Raw genomic sequence first — 17,529 nt, forward strand, 5'->3', positions numbered from 1 at the left:
GCTTTGTTTCTTAAGGCAAATTCTCGTTTGATTCATTTTGGTTATAGTGTGTGTGTGTGAGAGAGAGAGACTCCTCGTGAATCTCCAGTGTTCCTCTACTTTTCTCCTTCAGGATTTAGAGATTATTAAGTGGTCTCATCTTGAGCATGTCATTTTTTGTTTGGTTGGGTTTCATAGACATTTATGCACAGTGTACCTGCAATGAGATGAGGGAGACATCGTGAGAGCTTTACCAGTCGTCACGGGGAGGGAGAAGACCAGAGAACATTCCAATTGAGTGTGTAAGTGGAATGTGCAACCGGCCCAAGGCAACGCCAACCTAATGGCAGGGATGGAGGAAATCTAGGAAGACTTCCTGGAGGAGGTAGTGCCCGAGGATGTTATAGAAGGGCAAGCGGGAAACGGAATTTAGGGCAAAGACCAGCATGAGCCTGGAGCAGAGATAACCTGATTAGGGCCTAGGGGGCATTTGGATTTAGCTCCACCAGAGGATCCAGGGCAGGGAGTGGCTGGGGAATGAGGAAAAAAAGCAGGCGCGGGGCCAGCCCCCAAGGGCCATTAGAGACCATGCTGAGGAGAGCTTGATTTTCCCGAGCTTCAAGGGACGGGGAAGGGTTCAGACAGATGCACGGTGTTTTCGGGTAGACCTTCTAAACATATTATTCTATCTGGCAGTTCGAGGGATGGGTTTGGCCATTCCAGTAATGCAGGTGAAGATGGAGAGGCGCTCTATTTGGGCAATTAGATGGAGGGAAGAGAGTGGTTTGAGGAATATTTGAGAAGTAAGATTAGCAAAATTGGTTGATGGATGATTTACATGGGGTGAGGGAAAGAGAGGAGACCGGGATGCTGGCCAGGAAGGTGGATGTTGGGGTCTGGATCAACCTGGGTCCAATCAGGAACACCGAAACCACTCCGTACAGCCTTTCAAACAGAGGGGATTAACGCAGGGATTAGTTCCATCATGACGGAAGCCAGCTAGAGAACAATAGGCAGCTGTTAGCCCTTCTCCGATGGAGGGTCAGAGGCAGGAAGAGGCCTGCAAGAGCCCAGGGAGGGGATGGCTTGGGGAGGGGGAGGCAGAGAATGCTCCTCTCTGGATGCGGCATTCCGAGGGAGGGAGAGAAAGGTCCCGCTTCCCCTTTCCTTTGCCCTCCAGTCTCGCCAGTGACCCCCAGTGGCCAGACACTCGGGGACACCAGGGTGCCTGGAAAGCAGAAAAGGGCAAGGATTTGGTCTGAGCTCCAGCAGAGCAGCCAAGTGGCCAACAGGGCAGAAAAAGAGAGGCAGCTTAGGGGAGGCAGTGGGGAGGCACCCGTTTCTGGGCGGGTATGGTGAGTTTGAAGTGCTTGTGGACCCTGCAGGGAGATGACCAGCAGGCCCTTCCTGGACCACCATTCCAGAGATCGGGGGAGAGAGGTGGGCACCTGCACATGTGCCATTTACCGGGCTGCAGGCATAGTTAGAGTGGGGTAGCCACGGCCATGGGCTGGGTGTCTCTTACTTCAAAGAAACATTTCACTTTTCTTTCCAAAATGCTTGCATCGTTTATACTCCCAGGGGTGTGCTTCACGTTCTCTCCAACATGTAGTCTTTTTAATTTTAGCTGTTCTAGTGGGTGTGAAATGTCCCACGGTGCGGTTTTAATTTGCATTTCTCTGGTAACCTTTGAGAGTGAGCACTTTAGGAAAGGCCCCCGTGAACATATCTCAAGGAGATTCCATTCTGAGGCTTCTTCGAGAGACTCTGAAGGGGGAGTTAGGGTGGGAGTGTGGCTGGCCAAAGGCTCCTCCCAACTTCTGGGGCTCAGATTACATCCTCAAGCAGGATGGAGGCCTGTCAGGCAATTCATCTGTCACTTCACCAGAATTTTGGGGTTCCCTGAGGGCCTGAACTACAGGTGTGAACCTGGAGCCTGACGAACTTGGGTTGAAACCCTCACATCACTGCTTGCTTGCGGGGATGGTACACTCAGTTTTTTCATCTGTAAAAAGGGAACAGCATCTTTTTGTAGGCTTGCCATGAGGATTAAAGCATCTCACGTGGGCAAAGCAGTCGACTAGGTGTCTGAGACATAGTATCAGCTCAGCAACGGAAGCAAATGTCTTCAGTGTTGTTAAGACCTGCTGGAAATCGCCTTTATTCCACAGATGAGGAAAGGGAGGCTTAGGTTAGTTAACTGTCCAAAGCAACCTGCTAATTAGGGCAGCTTTGGGATAAAACCCAAGTCTCCTCGTTCCCCTGCCAGCTGCCACTCCTTCCAAACTGCCCCCACCCTTTACTCATTCACCGATACATACTATCAGGCATGAGACCTGTCTGTTTGAATCATGGTTTGAGGGCACAGAGGGGATCACACCAGGAACAAATCTCAGTTTGAAGCTCTTGGGATTCTTAGTCTCAGGCTCCTACAGTATTGTTCCTGTTTGTTTGCTTTTTCAAGACACCAGCACCCACGTAGCAGTCACCACAGGGTGAATGTTGTCCCAGTCACACCTCTCGTCACTCTCCATCCCCATTCCTGGCTGCAAGGACTGTGTGGGGCGCGGGGTGGGCACGGAGACTTGATCTACGGGGGTTCGCCCGGGAACTCACCCAGCCCGCTCCAGACCTCCCTGCCAAGACAGACCAGGCTGATAGTGTTGTGTGCACAAGGCTGTGGTTCCGGGGCGGGGGGTGTCGTTTATTCCCACTCTCTGCCTCTGTGAGAGTGCCACGGGCGGTCAGGCTAGGAGCCGCTCCCTCTCCCCCCTGCCCAGAACGGGAAGGAATGATTCAGGTGAAAAGCATTCTTAAAAATACTGCAGAAGCAGTACGTCATTTGCAAGCGTTCCACCAAAAGCTTAACGTAAGCGTTACAGGCTAATGCTTTTGGAGGTCAGGAAGGGGGCGGGAATTACAAGCGCCCCCCCACCCCGGACATTTCAAAGGTCAAACGCCACCACTCCCCCTACTCTCCCACCCTTCATCCCAACAGCTTCTTGCTTGGCCTCCCGTGGCTTTCCTGGGCCTGCTGCCCTCATCGCTCCCCGTCCGTGTCTTGGTCACTAAAGGGCCCTAGAGAGTGAGGCCGAGGCCCCGCGCCACGGGCTGGACGCGGAGTGTGCAAAGCACCGGGTACGAGGCTGCGCCAGGTGCACATCCGCGTTACGGACCCGGAAGCGGACGCCTCACGTGCTCTCCGGGAACACGCCTGGCTCCGGCCAAGGGGGCGGGGCGTCTCTGGCTCTGCGTGCTTGCGTCATCGCGTAGGCTGGCGGGGCCGCGGGGTGGAAGGGTGACGTATAGGCTGCATAGAACGGCTGTGGGCGGGCCCAGGGAGCGGGGACGCAGCTAGCCCCGTCTCTTAAAGCTGCCACGACCTTTCGAGTCCAGCAGCGCGGGCCGCGAGTCGCGGTGCCTTTAAGCGTCGCCGTGACACGTGTGTGAGGCGCCCGAGGCCCGGATGGTGCGTGTGCAGGGCCCTGGCGGAGTAGACGCCAGCGCCGCGGGCCTGCAGCCGGGCCCGCCGAGGGCCGGGTAGTCTGGGGCCGGGTCTCGGCGGCGCGCAGGCCGAGAGAAGACTGCGCGTCCGGCCGGGTGGAGGGCTTCCGCTGTGCCTGGGGCGCGGGAAGGTGCGGCCTGCAGGGGGGCGCAGCGGGGGAGACGTGAGCGCGCGGCCGCGAGGGGCTCGGGGGCCGGTGGGGAGGTCCCAGGGCTACTTCGTTAGCCAGGAGTTCGGGGCAGCGCTGTCCGTGAGGGGCTCGGGGGGCTACGGGGAGGGCCAGGGGCGCGGGGTCCGCGAGGGTCTCGGGGATCTACGGGGAGGGTCAGGGGCGCGCGGTTCGCGAGGGCTCCGGGGTCCACGGGGAAGTCGGGCGCACGGTCCGCGAAGGGCTTGGGGGGGTCCTCGGGGGGGGCCAGGGGCGCGCGGTCCACGAGGGGCTCGGGGGTCCACGGGGAGGTCAGGGGCGCGCGGTCCGCGAGGGTTCGGAGGTCCATGGGGAAGGCCAGGGACACGCGGTCCACGAGGGTTCCGGGGTTCACGGGGAAGGCCAGGGGCGCGCGGTACGCGAGGGCTCCAGGATCCGCAGGGAAGGCCCAGGGCTGCGCAGTCCTTGAGGGGCTTAAGGGGTCCACAGAGAGGGTCCGGAGGCATGCTCTTTGCTGTTCCCAGGGAACGCCGACCGGTGGTGGAGAGAGCTGCCCCAGCCAGGAGCCCCAGGGAGTCCGGGGAGGCAAGGGTCTGTGTCGGTCTTGGGCATGGTCGTTACCCAGAGAAGCATCACTAATGCAGGACCCAGACTTTCTCTGGAATGGCTTAACTCAAAATCTGAAGGAGGCTGTTCTGTGTGGCAGTAGTGCTGAAATTTTTTTTTTCTTTTAGTAAGAAATATGGGAAAGACTTATCCCTGGAGAAGGTAACCTTCGGGGTCATGGTTATGGTGAATGTGAGTGGATGGGGACAAGCTGTGGGATTTTAAAATAATCCTTGTACTGGTGGGTAGTGTTGAGTCTCCCCTGGGATACTAGGAGCTAGACAGAACACCATTCTAAAACGGAGACAGATGAGAGAGGAAAGCATCGTGGCCAGCCTGCTTTCTCTTAAGAGATGCCTAGAATCAGGCCTCCAAGGAGAGGGAGGCTCTGCTTACTCCTTCCTGGCTGGAGACTGGTGTTCTGCAAGCTCTGCAGAAGAGCGTGGAGGCCCCTGTGAAAGTGCCCCAGGGAGGCCCCGGGCTCTGTCCATCTGGGGCTCCTCCCCCACCCGCACGTGGTTGACCCTGTGAGTCTTGAGTGCATTTCATCCTGGAAAAGTGCATTTAGAGGGAGGAGGGAGAGAGGCTATGCTTGAAGGGTATTCTGCAGATGCTGTGTTTGCCTGCTGTTGGAGGTAGAGAGATGATGGGAGAAGCTGAGCTGTTCCTGGACCTTGGAGTGGAGGAAGCATCTTTCCCGGTTTTTGAAGAGCGTTTTGTCAGATACGTACATCAGAGGGCTTGCTGACGATTACAAGGATGTTTTTCTCTGGGTTCCTGCACGTCAGAGAGAGATGAATTTTTGGTTATTGTTGATGTTTTGGGTGGAATTGATGACATAGAGGTTGACCTTTGTCAGAACTTGAAAAATTGTTCAAAATCTCTGACTTCCACATTGAGGGGTGGGCTATGGGATAGATGTTCTTTAAATTACTTCTCTTGAAATAAATTGGGTTATATCTCCCAAGTTCTGTTTATCCCCTTGCTGTTTGGTTCCTGACCATTTGCCCTTGGACCCATGTCCATCTATGTCCTCACCTGTCCACAGTGAGGTATGAGTTTCGATTAAGACAGGGATATTGTAAGGAGATTTTTGGGAGACTGGAATCTTCCCCTTACAGATTGGCTTTCATTCTGAGATCATATTCACTATGCTTCCCCTTTATTTTGGTGTTGGTATATTTTTATTTATGGATATGAGGCATGATGATCTGAAATTTGCTGTCAACAATGTGGGGACAGGAGAAGAATCAGGAGGGGCCTACATAGTAATTAGTGACGCTGAGTAAGGGAATCATGGCGGTCCCCGTGTTGTTTCACCGCATTGTATATATTTGAATGTTTTCACAGCAGAACATTTTTTTAAGTATTTTCATTTTATGTAATCATAGTGATTTTGGATGGATAAAGAAAAAAATCTGTACTTAGCAAAGTGAAAATGTGACGATTCTTACTGCTCCTTCGATTCCTTTTGTGTGTGTGTGTGTGTGTGTGTGTGAAATTCTACTGGTTTATGAAATCTGGAAGTTGGAGGTGAGGAGGTTATTAATTACCTCTCGCTCTTTGGAAAGTGATTTACACTGGAGTTCACTGAAGACTTTTGTTCCTTGGACTTGTCGCAGACCTGAAGGTTAAGATACTGAGCCAAGGGCAGTGATTTCTTATCACTCACTTTGTAGTAACTTGTAGCTAGTCCGTTCAGCTCTTCTCCACACTCCCTCACTCCAGCACCATCCGCGCTCCCTTCAGCCCGAATGCCGATCGTCCAGACAGTCAGGCTTCCTGCGCTGTGATCGCGCCGCGGACTGAGGAGATAGGGGAAGAGAGCGGCCTCACGGGGTGCTCTGTTCACCCCACAGGTTCGGATGCCCATTCTGAACGACGGACTTGCAGCTTTGCTGATTTCACGGGGCACAGCGAGGAGCACGCGAATCCGAGGGTCCCGCACTGCTCCTGCCCGGTCTGGCCCAGAACCTGACCGCATGCTGCAGCCGCAACACGCCCAAGTTCAGGTGTCCCAGGTGAGCCGGCGGAGGCCTCGGCATGGTTTTCCATTTCTCCAAGCTGTCGGCTTGTCACCTAGCAGTCATTCTTCAGTGGGTGCGAACACTTCGCCAGTTCCCCTCAGGAAAGGTTCTTTTATTTCCTCAAATCAAAGAATTTGTGCTTGCTTTTTAAAAAGTAAGTTTCTTGTATTCTTTGCAGAATTTTTTTTTTCAGATTTTATTTTTAATCTCTGCGCCCAACATGGGGCTCGAACTTACAGCCCCAAGGTCAAGAGGCGCACACTTTAAGACTAAGCCAGCCAGGCGCCCCTGCAGAAATTTTTTTTTTAAGCTTTTATTTATTTATGTGACAGCATGCGCACACACAAGCAGGGGGAGCGACAGGGAGAGGGAGAAGCAGGCTCCCCGCTGAGCAGGGAGCCCGATGTGGGGCTCGATCCCAGGACCCTGGGATCATGACATGAGCCGAAGGCAGCTGCTTCACCCGCTGAGCCGCCCAGGTGCCCCCCTACAGAAATTTTTGTAGATAAAGAAATTTGACCTCGGGAATGAGATGCTCCATGAGGGATAAATTCGAACAGTTTTATAAATCCTTTCCCTGAGTTCGGGGATCCGCCTGCCTAATCCGTGCCCCTGTGGCAGGCTGGATGCTGGACACCTGAGGCGGTCCTCATTTTCTAAGAGTGAGCAGTTTAAGGAACGTATTTTTCTACCTGTGACTCAGATTGCCCCTGAGCTCTGGCTGGGTGGTTGAGCTGAGAGGGAGCGCGTCGCAGTCAGAGGTATGGACGGGAGTCCTGCCCGTTACCACTGCCAGCAGCTGCAGCCGGCTCTCACCTCGGTAACCTCAAAACCACCCGTGGTGCTGCTTTCAGCCCCTGTTTTCCTCAGAATGGGGAGCCGCGAAGTCACAGTGGTTGTCCCTGGAGTTTATAGCCGATAGGTGAAGGGATAAGCCAGGCCTGCCGCACTCCAGCTGGAGCTGTCACTTCCCTCTTAAAGTCCGGGTGTCTCGTGTGTACCATTCCAGTCCTGCCACTGTCCTGTCTCTCCTCGCTCACCTTCAGAAGGATCGTCTGTACAAGCACTGTCCAATAACACAGGCCGTACATACAACTTAAAATTTTACAATAGCCATGTTAAGAAATAAAAAGCCACTGAAATTAATTTTTACAACATATTTTATTTAACCCAATATATGTAAAATATTATCATTTCAGCACGTAACCAGTCTCAAAATTATTGAGATGTTTTACTTTCTTATACCGAGTCTTTGAACTGCATCGCGTGTTTCGTGTTTCCGGAGCCGTCTCGGTGCGGACTCTCATCCTTTCAGTGATCACACGGGGCCTCTGGCGTTCGTTTCGAAGAGCGTGGCCTGAGCAGAGAGGCGTGCTCCCGCAGCTCACCAGGCTGATTGTTTTGTGATATGGATTTGTGTGTGCAGCCAGAGTGTCTTAAGAGCATCAGTGTTTCCCTGTTCCAGGGCGGACATTAGGAGCACATGGTCACCTCTTGGAGGGGCAGCAAACCAATGCCCATAGTCCCTTACCGAAGACACGCGTGCCGCACATGCCCCTGTTTGTGAAAGCACCTTCTCTTTGACAGAGGCGTGGGGGACTCGACTCTGTCCAGGTGGCTGGTAATACGTCTCCATGTTTTACACTTCCTTTGTAGGGTTGGCGACCAATCCAGGGAAGCTTTTATGTGGCTAGCATCCGTAAAGAGCAGAGGGGATTTTCAGAGAAGTGAGGCTCTGTTCCTGGGACCCAGTTACTCATCGCTCTGTGTTCCTGCTTGTCCCCGCAGTGATGCACCATGCCAATAGTCGAGAAATTGAAGGAAGCCCTGAAACCTGGCCGCAAGGACCCGGCTGACGATGGAGAGCTGGGGAAGCTTCTGGCCTCCTCTGCCAAGAAGGTCCTTTTACAGAAGATCGAGTTCGAGCCAGCCAGCAAGAGTTTCTCCTATCAGCTGGAGTCATTAAAGAGCAAATATGTCTTGCTGAACCCTAAAACGGAGGGAGCCAGTCGCCACAGGAGTGGAGACGAGCCACAGGCCAGGAGACAGGGTACGGGCACACGGTGGGCTGGCAGAAGGGGTCTCACTGTGTGTTGACCAAGTGGATGGATGAAGTGTTGACCAATGAGGAGGAACAAAAACGGAATGTGCTCAGAGAGTTGTGAAGCTTCTGTGGGGTCCATGGCTCTGTAGTTACAGAAATAATGGTACAGGGTTGGTCACAAAGAGAGGTGTGTCCTTAGGGAGGCCTTGGAACGTGTGTGTGTTTAATAGGCTCAAAAGCGGGGCTGGGAAACAAGAAATGGGCTGGGCCTCAGAGTGCGGAGGCTCGGCTCCAGCTGTTCGTTCTCTCAGTGTCGTCTCCTCCGTGGAGGGCTCCTTGAATTCCAGACCCAAGCAATCTGCGGGAGCCACGGGATGACTGGGTTTTCTCCTGGGCTTTGTAGTAACTTCTAGTCAGCGGGGACCCCGGTGACCCTTTGACACTGCATCTTGGCAAGTGCATGCCGAGCGCACCTATCAGCGATTCCTTTTTCGTGGTCCACCTGTGCGGAGACTGAAGCCCTCCTCCCTCCCCTGTCCCTTTCTCTCTCAGGCAGCGAGCATGCGTACGAGAGCGGCGGTGATGGTGTCCCCGCCCCACAGAAAGTGCTCTTCCCCACGGAGCGGCTGTCTCTGAAGTGGGAGCGGGTTTACCGCGTGGGAGCGGGGCTGCACAACCTCGGCAACACCTGCTTCCTGAACTCCACCATCCAGTGCTTGACCTACACCCCGCCTCTGGCCAACTACCTGCTCTCCAAGGAGCATACTCGCAACTGTGAGTGTGAGCCGGCAGCCGGGGGCGGGCTGGGACTCGGGGGAGCCGGACGGTCTCCTGATGGGACAAACCCGGGCGCCCGTGGTGCTAGCAGCCTTCGGCCGGGTCAGACTTAGGCGTGAAGTCCGTGATGGAGTAACTGATAAAACCTAAATCTGACATGTGCCCACTGCAGGCCAGGCCGCGGAAGCCAGTCACTTGGGTAGAGTGTTGGTCCCAAACTGCCAAAAGGGAGAAAGGTGTTGTCAGAAAACAAGTCCAAAACGTGTACGTTCCGTGACTACACATCTGGTATGGTGCAGTGTTCTGTGTACGTTATAAATCATGCCCCAGAGGAGAAACGTAAAATGGGTAAAGATGAAATAAAATGTCACTTACCAAAACTGAAGAGAGTAGAAAGCTTTTAACTATTAAATTGGTGGTTAAAAATCTTCCCATGAAGAAAATACCAGACTGAGATGATTTATGGGTGAGCTGTATGAACATTTTGAGAAACACATTGTTGCAATGCTTCACAGATCCTTCCAGAGACTAGAAAGAGAGAGAACCCCCAGCTCATTTTATGAGGTTCTTATAACTTGGGTAACAAAATTACACAAGTACAGTAGGAGAAAGAAAAATTACAGCCCCATCTTACGAGTGTAGTTAACAAAACGTCTGGACAGAATACAACACGTTCAGTAGTCTCTTAAATACTGTGAGCAACTCGTGTTCGTCCTAGTGATGCAGGGATGTTCTAATATCAGAAAATCTCTGGGGACTCCCGGGTGGCTCAGTCGGTTAACGTCTGCCTTCGGCTCAGCTCATGATCTCAGGGTCCTGGGATCGAGCCCCACGTCGGGCTCCCTGCTCGGGGGGGGAGCCTGCTTCTCCCTCTTCCTCTCTCCCCTGCTCTTTCTCTCTCTCTCTCAAATAAATAAAATCTAAAAAAGAAAAAAGAAAAAATCTATTAAAAAAAAGAAAAAGGAAGAAAGAAAATCTCTAAGTGTGACGGTGGAGAGTACACAGCACGACGGGTGAAACGGGTCCTCCGGAGGTGGGCCTGCTGGGGGTCCTGTCCTGGCTCTGCCCCTAAGTGCTGTGATCCCTGAGAATGTTAACCTTTTAGAAGCTTCCTGTTCCTCATCTGCAGCGTAATAGTATCATCTCCGCAATGGAGCTGTTGGGAAGCCTGAATGAGGTAGGTAGAGTGCTCAGAATAGTACTTGGCACTCGGTAAGTACTACGTAAGAGACTGCTAATTTTGCTTCCTTAATTACTGTATCAACAGATTAAAAGAGAAAACCTGAAAATAATGCCCCCAAAAGAAGTTTATGATAAACTTTTAGCAAAGGAGCAGCAGGAAGGAGCTTCCTTGTCTTGATAAAGGGTATCTACCAAACACGACGACTAAAGTATTCTAGATAGGAAAATATTGGAAGCATACCCTTCAGAATACAGAGCGAAACAAGGGTCTCTCTCGCCACTTGTGTTAGGATGTGTCGGTCCTAGCCAGAGCAGTGAACTAGGGGACAAAAGGAAGGAGCGCGCTATTGTTCCTTGAAAACGACAACCCTGCATTGAAAAGCAAGAGAATCTATAAATGAGAAGGTTTGCGATGTGACCAGATACAGCATCAACATACAAAAAGTTAGTTGAATTTCTTTATGCCAAAAAACAAGGAGTTTTTTATAAAAATTTGCTACTATAAAAGAAATTTATAATCACAACAGAAGTGATGAAGCCTCTAGACCTAAAGTTACCGAGCAGTCCTTCACTGAGGGACCGCGACACACTCATCTGCGTACATGAAGACAGCTGCCTTCAGAGGGAAGCCTCCCTGTTATAAAAAAGTCGATTCTCCCCAAATTAACATAGCTCCGCCTGATTCTAAAATTTATGTGAAAAAGGGCAGAGGACCCCAAATCACCAAGACACTTCTGAAGGAGAATATGAGAAGAGAGGTGCCCTACCAACTGTGAAGTGTGGGCAAGTTAGAGAAATTAAAGTGTCATGGTGTTGGGTCAGGGAGGGGACCTACTGACAGCGGAACAGCGTAGAGCCCAGAAATAGACTGCGTCCTACACCTGGAGGTGTGGTGAGTGCTGGTTCTCCATGTGTCTCCCATTTGAAATTCATGGAACTTTAAAAATGCGTTATAAATTTAATACCAAAAGCAAATATTAGGCTCTTTTTTTTTTAAAGATATTTATTTGAGAGAGAGTGAGAGCAAGAGAGATCACAGAGGGAGAGGGAGAAGTAGACTCGCTCCCGAGCAGAGAGCCCAATGTGGGGCTCATGACCTGAGCTGAAGGCAGATGCTTCACCGACTGAGCCACCCAGGCGCCCCCAAGTATTAGGCTCTTATAACAAACATGGGCAAATATCTTTCTGACCTTGGGTGGGAGATTTCTTAAACAAGACTCAGCACCAACTATTAAAGAAAAATGACAGATTCAGCTGCATTGAAGTTAACGCTTGTTCCCAGAAAACACTTAAAAGGAAAACAGGGAGCTATGAACTGGAGGCAAAACCCAGGACACATACCAGCAAAGGATCGCTACCGAGAATGTGGAAAGAATACAGGGATACCAACAAGGGAAAGACATAAAAAAGTAAAAGAAAGTCATGAACTGACATTTTACAGAAGAGGGAACTCATGGTCAGAGTACAGGGAGAGATGTTGAGCCTTGCTGGGAATCCGGGAACTGCCATCAAAACCACGACAGGTACCACGCCACGCCTTTGTGATGGAGGCACATCCAGAAGCCTGGCGGTACCGAGTGTCCACATGCAGACGAGCGAGAACCTTTTATGCTCCCCGGAACGGGCGTTCTCTTCCAAGTACCCGACCCGCCGGCAGCTCTGCCTGCAGAAGGGCTCGGATACGTGCCCGTCAGGACGCCTGTGTAAAAATGTCTGCAAGCAGCAAATTGCAAGCCTCTCGGGTGCCCATCAACAGAGCGGATGCTCGCATCACGGTCGAGGCCCATGAGGAATGTCACGCAGCAGGGCAGGGGGAGGAAGGACCGCTCCGTGCGTGGGGCTGAGTCATACGGTGAAGGAAAAGTCCCAGAAGACCGCAAACAGCGTGAATTGCTATTTATAAAGTTGAAAAACAGGCGATACGGTGTTTAGGTATACACGTATGGGATAAGGCTTTAAGAAAAGTAATTTTTTTAAATTGGTAAACAGTGAAAAGCAGGAAATCAGGAGAGACGCAGAGGCAGGGAGATGGGAGCACGAGAGGAGCAGTGTTAGGGTAAAAGTGGATTGTGTGATGTTCAGGGAGATGCGTTATGTTACTTTTTTTAAATGAGTGAAAGATGACGTGAAGGAAGTAGCATTCTTAGACATCTTGCGATGACCGTGGTGGCTCTGTGGTGGCCGAAGTTAACACACTGAGGCACCGTGCCCGTTGCAGGGGAAGTTGGTTGTAAATCGCTCTTTCCGGTCGTGACTTTGGTGATGTCGAGGGGGTTCTGGGTGGACTTTTAGTAAGACTCAACTGGGCTGTCTTTGTGGTTTTCGTTTTTTTTGTCTTTTTAAGACTTTTTTTTAAGAGAGGGAGGGAGCACGTGGTGGGGGGAGGGGCAGGGGGGAGAGAGAGTCTCAAGCCCACTCAGTGGAGGCGGGGCTCGATCCCACGTCCCTGAGATCATGACCTGAGCAGAAATCAAGAGTCAGACACTCGGCTGACCGAGCCCCCCAGGCGCCCCAGCGCTCTGTTTTCTCCTCATGACTTCGGTGAGGAGACGCTGCTCTCCAGACTTAGGGAGCCCTGCCATTCCTTGTTCACCCTGCTTCCCTGCACAGCTGCCCTCCAGTTCTGCTTCCTCGGCGGGACCCTCGTCAGCGTGGTTAGGGCTGACGTCGGGAAAGTGGGGACACCCGGAAATCCCCGTACCCTGCACCCCGTGGCAGCGAGATGGGAGCAGCCAGGATCGGCCCCTCTTCGTGGCGGGACGTGTCACCCTCCCTCAGGACGCCTCTCCTGTGAGCGCCCCAGTGTCCCTGAAATGCTAGCCGTAGTGTCTCAGCTTTCTCAGAGTAGAAGTATCAAGAGAAGTCTTAGTATTGGTTTGCCTGTCCCCCCGTGGCTCTGAGAGCGGCCCCACGCGGGCCCGGGCTGTGCTCTCGCCCTCGAATACATGCTATTTGAAGACTCGAGGACTCTGGGAAGTGTGACCCGGGCTGCTGTACGCGTAGCCCAGAGCGCCGATTCCTGCCTGCGGGAGCGCTTCTGCGCCGGGATCTCGCTAGAAAAGAAAGACTTGATTTTTTAAGTATTTTCCACACCCAGTGTGGGGCTCGAACTCACCCCTGAGATCAGGAGTTGTCCACTCCACTGACTGAGCCAGCAGCCGGGCACCCCGAAAAGAAACACTTGATGTAAAATTTGCAGGAGGATTCGGCTCTGTCCTTTTGGACATTCTTCTCCAAATAGAAGTAGCAAGGTCCCAGAAGTCACGCATTTGACTTTTATGTTCTGTTTTCCTTAATTACCTGAAGAATGTTTGTCCACATGCCGCTTAAATCAATCTTGCTTATTGCCGGGGGTTTGGGAAACCGTGTTTGAGGAATTCCAGGCTAAAATTGATACTTGCCCTCTTTGGGAGTGACGGTTTATCAGGCTGATGGTCTGCGGTGTTGTGCGTGATCATTCGAGGCACGATTCCCACGCAGCTGTCACAGTACTGTCCTCTCCTGAGTTAGATTGGGGGCGGGGCGCTCCGTTCAGCATTTGTGAATGCTTACGTTTACGTTCTTTTAAATAACATTTCAGTTTTTTGCCTAAATTTGAGCCCCCTCAGCCATTATTGTCATTTTAAAAATAAAAGTAATACATGGATATGGTTGGAAGAGTCCAGAAAGCTCTGACATGAAAAGTAAAAACCTCCCCTTGACGTAAAGGCGCTCACATAAACCATTTTCCAAGATCCCTCCAAAGGGGTAGTGTATATAGTAGCATTTTTTTTAGCTAAAAACTTTTTTCTACTATGATAAATACACATAATGTAAAATCTACCACTTTTAAAGTGTTTTTTTTTTTTTTAAGTAATCTCTACGCACAGTGTGGTGCGTAAACTCATGACCCCGAGATCGAGTCTCACGCTGCACTGACTGAGCCGGCCAGACGCCCCAGGATTGACCGTTTTTGAGTGTACAGCTCAGTGGCTTTAAATGCATTCACATTATCGTGCTACCGTCCATCTCCAGAGCCCCTTCATCTTCCCAAACAGAATCTCTGCCCCTTAAACACTAACTCCCCGTCCCCATCCCCCAGCCCCTGGTGCCCACCATCCTACTTTCTGTCTCTGTGAACCTGATGACTCCAGCTACCTCGTTTAAGTGGAATCGTACGGTATTGGTCTTTTTGTGACCGGCTGACTTCACGCAGCGTCATGTCCTCAAGGTTGTCCGTGTTGTGGCAGGTGTGAGAATTTGCTTTCCTCTTTAAGGCTGAATAATATTCCACTGTGCGTGCACACTACCGTTCTTACCCGTTCCTTTGTTGGCGGACACTTGGCTTCTGTGTTTTAGTTCTCGTGAAGATCGGTGCACAAGTGCCTGATGAAGACCCTGCTTTCGTTTCTTTCGGGTGTTAACACAGAAGTGGGATTGCTGGATCATGTGGGAATTGTGGTCTTAATTTTTCGAGGGAGCGCCCCACTTTTCCCATAGCCGCTGCAGCAGTGTGCATTCTCAGCAACGGTGCACAGGGAGGGGTTCCGGTCCCTCCGCATCTTTGCCCCCACGAGCTATGCTCTGTATATAAATACTGGCATCTTTATGTGCATGCGATAAACAGGCTGCACGCTGTCTCGTTGTTGACTTTGAGGTGGGTTGAAAGGACTGGGTGAGGAGAGCTGTTGCACGGGGGAGAGCGCCGGTTTGTGGTGCCTTTTCTGTTACGACTGGGTCTGCTTGGGCGGTACTGTAGTGCGTGTGAGACAGCAGTGGCTTGCAGAACTGAAGAGGTGCTTGCCCTCGGGCCCAGAAGTCTGTTGTGGGTGGGTGCCTCCCAGGAGGTTGGACACAAGGAGAGAGGAGCAGAAACATGGAGGGGTCCGTGTGTGTCAGCGGAGAGCCCGTAGTGAACCGTGGTGTGTCCATGGGGTGACATACTCTAGTCTACGTGAGGGACCCAGAGCTGCGTCAAAACTGACCGCTGAGCAGGACGTCCGGCGTGACTTACGTAAAGCAGCTTAAACACACGCACTGTGTGGGCGTGTGCACGTGTGTTAGCCCAGGAACTCCGTTGGTGGGAGCCGTGGGGACCCCGGTGGGGATGGCGGGCGGCACGGGAGACTCGCGGTGACGGCAGTTGTCCTGTGCAGACGCCTCAGCCGGCTTGGAGCTGCGTGGTTCCGGCTTCGTACCGCTCCTCGCGCGTGGATCTCCTGATCGGCACAGGTGAACGCGCGCGGCCCGCTGCCCGAGGAGCCGCAGCGCTTCAGGCCTGGCAGGGCTTGGCGGGCGCGGCCCGCGGGCTCCGTCTGGCCCACGTTGTGGATCAAGCTCTGCCCACCCCGTTTCCGTTCCGTCTGCGGCTGCCGTGCGCTCCGGAGCCAGAGCCACGTGGCCGGGGACGGTGGACTCCATGTGGGAGGCGTGAACGAGGGGTTGTCGGGAAGCCCTGAAACGGGCTCCCTTACCACGTGGTACGGGTTAGATGGTAGCGGAAACGTTGTTCCAGGCTTCGTTTTGCAAATCAGTCTTACTGCTCTTCTTAGTAACTGGCTCCAGGGGCCCCGGGGGCAGCTCACCCAGGTGGGCAGCCAATGCGGGGTGGCGGGTGGGGCCGTGTGGGGGCGGGGCAGTGGGCCGCGGGGGCGCGCTGACATGCGAGGACCGCCCCTCCCCTGTGCAGGTCACCAGGGCAGCTTCTGCATGCTGTGCCTCATGCAGAACCACATGGTGCAGGCCTTCGCCAACAGCGGCAACGCCATCAAGCCCGTCTCCTTCATCCGGGATCTGAAAAGTAAGAGTCCGTTCCTGGCCGCACAGCAGCCAGACCCAAGGCTGCAGCGGGCAGGGGGTGCCGGGGGGCACGGGGAGGAGTCCTAAGACCTCAGGTCACAGGACTGTGGCACACGTGCCGGCGTAGACTGAGGGGCTGGTGTGGGTCTGGGTCGGGGGGAGGAGAGTGCTGACCTCCCCTTGAAGGATGGGGAGGCTTGGGCCAGGAAGGGGGCAGAGGCTGTGTCTTAGGGAGGCAGGCGAGGCCGGGGCTCTTCTGAACAGCCCAGGACGGGTTAGCACAGATTTCCTGTTCACTCGGTAGAAGAGATGGGTCACTTGGTTTCTGAAACCTTGTGCGGCATCCTTGTGACCCGCTTGTGCTCTGTGCTGGCTCCTGGAAAACTAGTTCGTCGGTGGGTTTCCCATTCTTAGTGCCTGGTATTCTCCCGCATCCGTGCTTTGCTGCTAAGTAGGGAGAGTGCAGGCCCTCGGGTCTCATTGAGAAAACGCCTACTATGAGGACTTGGGGTTGGGACGCACAGTTCATGCAGAGCTCTTGATTCCCTCGCTTGCCGCTTACCCCTGGGACTGCGGAGGGGGTCGGTGATAAGCACAGCAGTGGGTGATTCGGGGAGAGGCATGAGTTCTTCCCTGCCAGTCTGATGCTTCTTTCTTTCCTTAGAGATTGCTCGGCATTTCCGCTTCGGAAACCAGGAGGATGCACACGAGTTTCTCCGGTACACCATCGATGCCATGCAGAAGGCCTGTTTGAACGGCTGTGCCAAGTATGTGCTTCCCTTCACCCACTTTCCCTACGGGGCTTCAGACCCCTGCTGCCGTGGGGGTGACAGAGGTGCCATGCGGAAGCCAGGCGTTCTCCATAGATACCTGTGTCCAGGTGTCCTACACCTGCCGAGACCCAGATACGGGACCACTCCTGCGTCCCGGGACATGGCCTCCCCCAGGCCCCCTCCTCGCCAGGGGCGGTTTGGTGGGCCAGGCGCGAGCCCTGCCCCAGCAGCTCGCTGCAGGGGAGGTGCTTTGGCAGATCTTTCTGAGGGCCTCTGGCTGTTGTCCTAGACTCTTCCCATCTTTTAAAAACCATCTCATGGTTTTGATACAGAGGGTGGGGTGGTAGGAGTTTCAACATCTTTATGAAAGCACGCAGGGACATTTGAGGGTGGGAGGTTTTTAATTTTTGAGGCTTCATTCTGCACGGTTACGATGTCTTCATTTTCACTTTGAAAGCAGAGACAAACGCATGTGACAGGTTGCTGACTTCATGCCGCGTCTTCCCTGTTGTGAGACAGTTATGGTCAGGGATGTTTTTGTACGAGTCCTGGCTTCTGGGTTCAGACAAAAGGAAATAGGCAGAAAATGCTCTCTGTTCCGAGGCTGTTGCCTTGGCTTAGGGTAGAACTGAGTCATGGACCCTGGAAATGCCCGTTAAGCAGCTTAAGAAACATCCGAAATGTCCTTCAGCAAAGTCGAGTTGTAGCAA

The 17,529-nt window shown here is 53.0% G+C and overlaps 1 protein-coding gene across 2 annotated transcripts in view; it reads left to right on the forward strand.

Moving 5' to 3' along the window:
• The first annotated feature begins 3,300 nt into the window (after nt 1–3,300).
• Nucleotides 3,301–17,529, forward strand: part of USP36 (ubiquitin specific peptidase 36) — a 37,215-nt gene continuing 22,986 nt past the window's right edge. The window contains exons 1-6 of one of the 2 annotated variants that reach the window (XM_048211969.2): nt 3,301–3,448; nt 6,098–6,259; nt 8,054–8,315; nt 8,862–9,083; nt 15,937–16,047; nt 16,711–16,813. In XM_048211969.2, the coding sequence (XP_048067926.2) occupies nt 8,063–8,315; nt 8,862–9,083; nt 15,937–16,047; nt 16,711–16,813 (689 nt within the window). In that variant the 5' untranslated portion in view covers nt 3,301–3,448; nt 6,098–6,259; nt 8,054–8,062. Of the gene's footprint in view, nt 3,615–6,097; nt 6,260–8,053; nt 8,316–8,861; nt 9,084–15,936; nt 16,048–16,710; nt 16,814–17,529 lie in introns of both variants that reach the window. The other variant, XM_026484001.4, reaches the window with a different exon arrangement.

Source organism: Ursus arctos, unplaced genomic scaffold (genome assembly GCF_023065955.2).
Source record: "Ursus arctos isolate Adak ecotype North America unplaced genomic scaffold, UrsArc2.0 scaffold_24, whole genome shotgun sequence".
Classification (NCBI taxonomy): Eukaryota; Metazoa; Chordata; class Mammalia; order Carnivora; family Ursidae; genus Ursus; species Ursus arctos.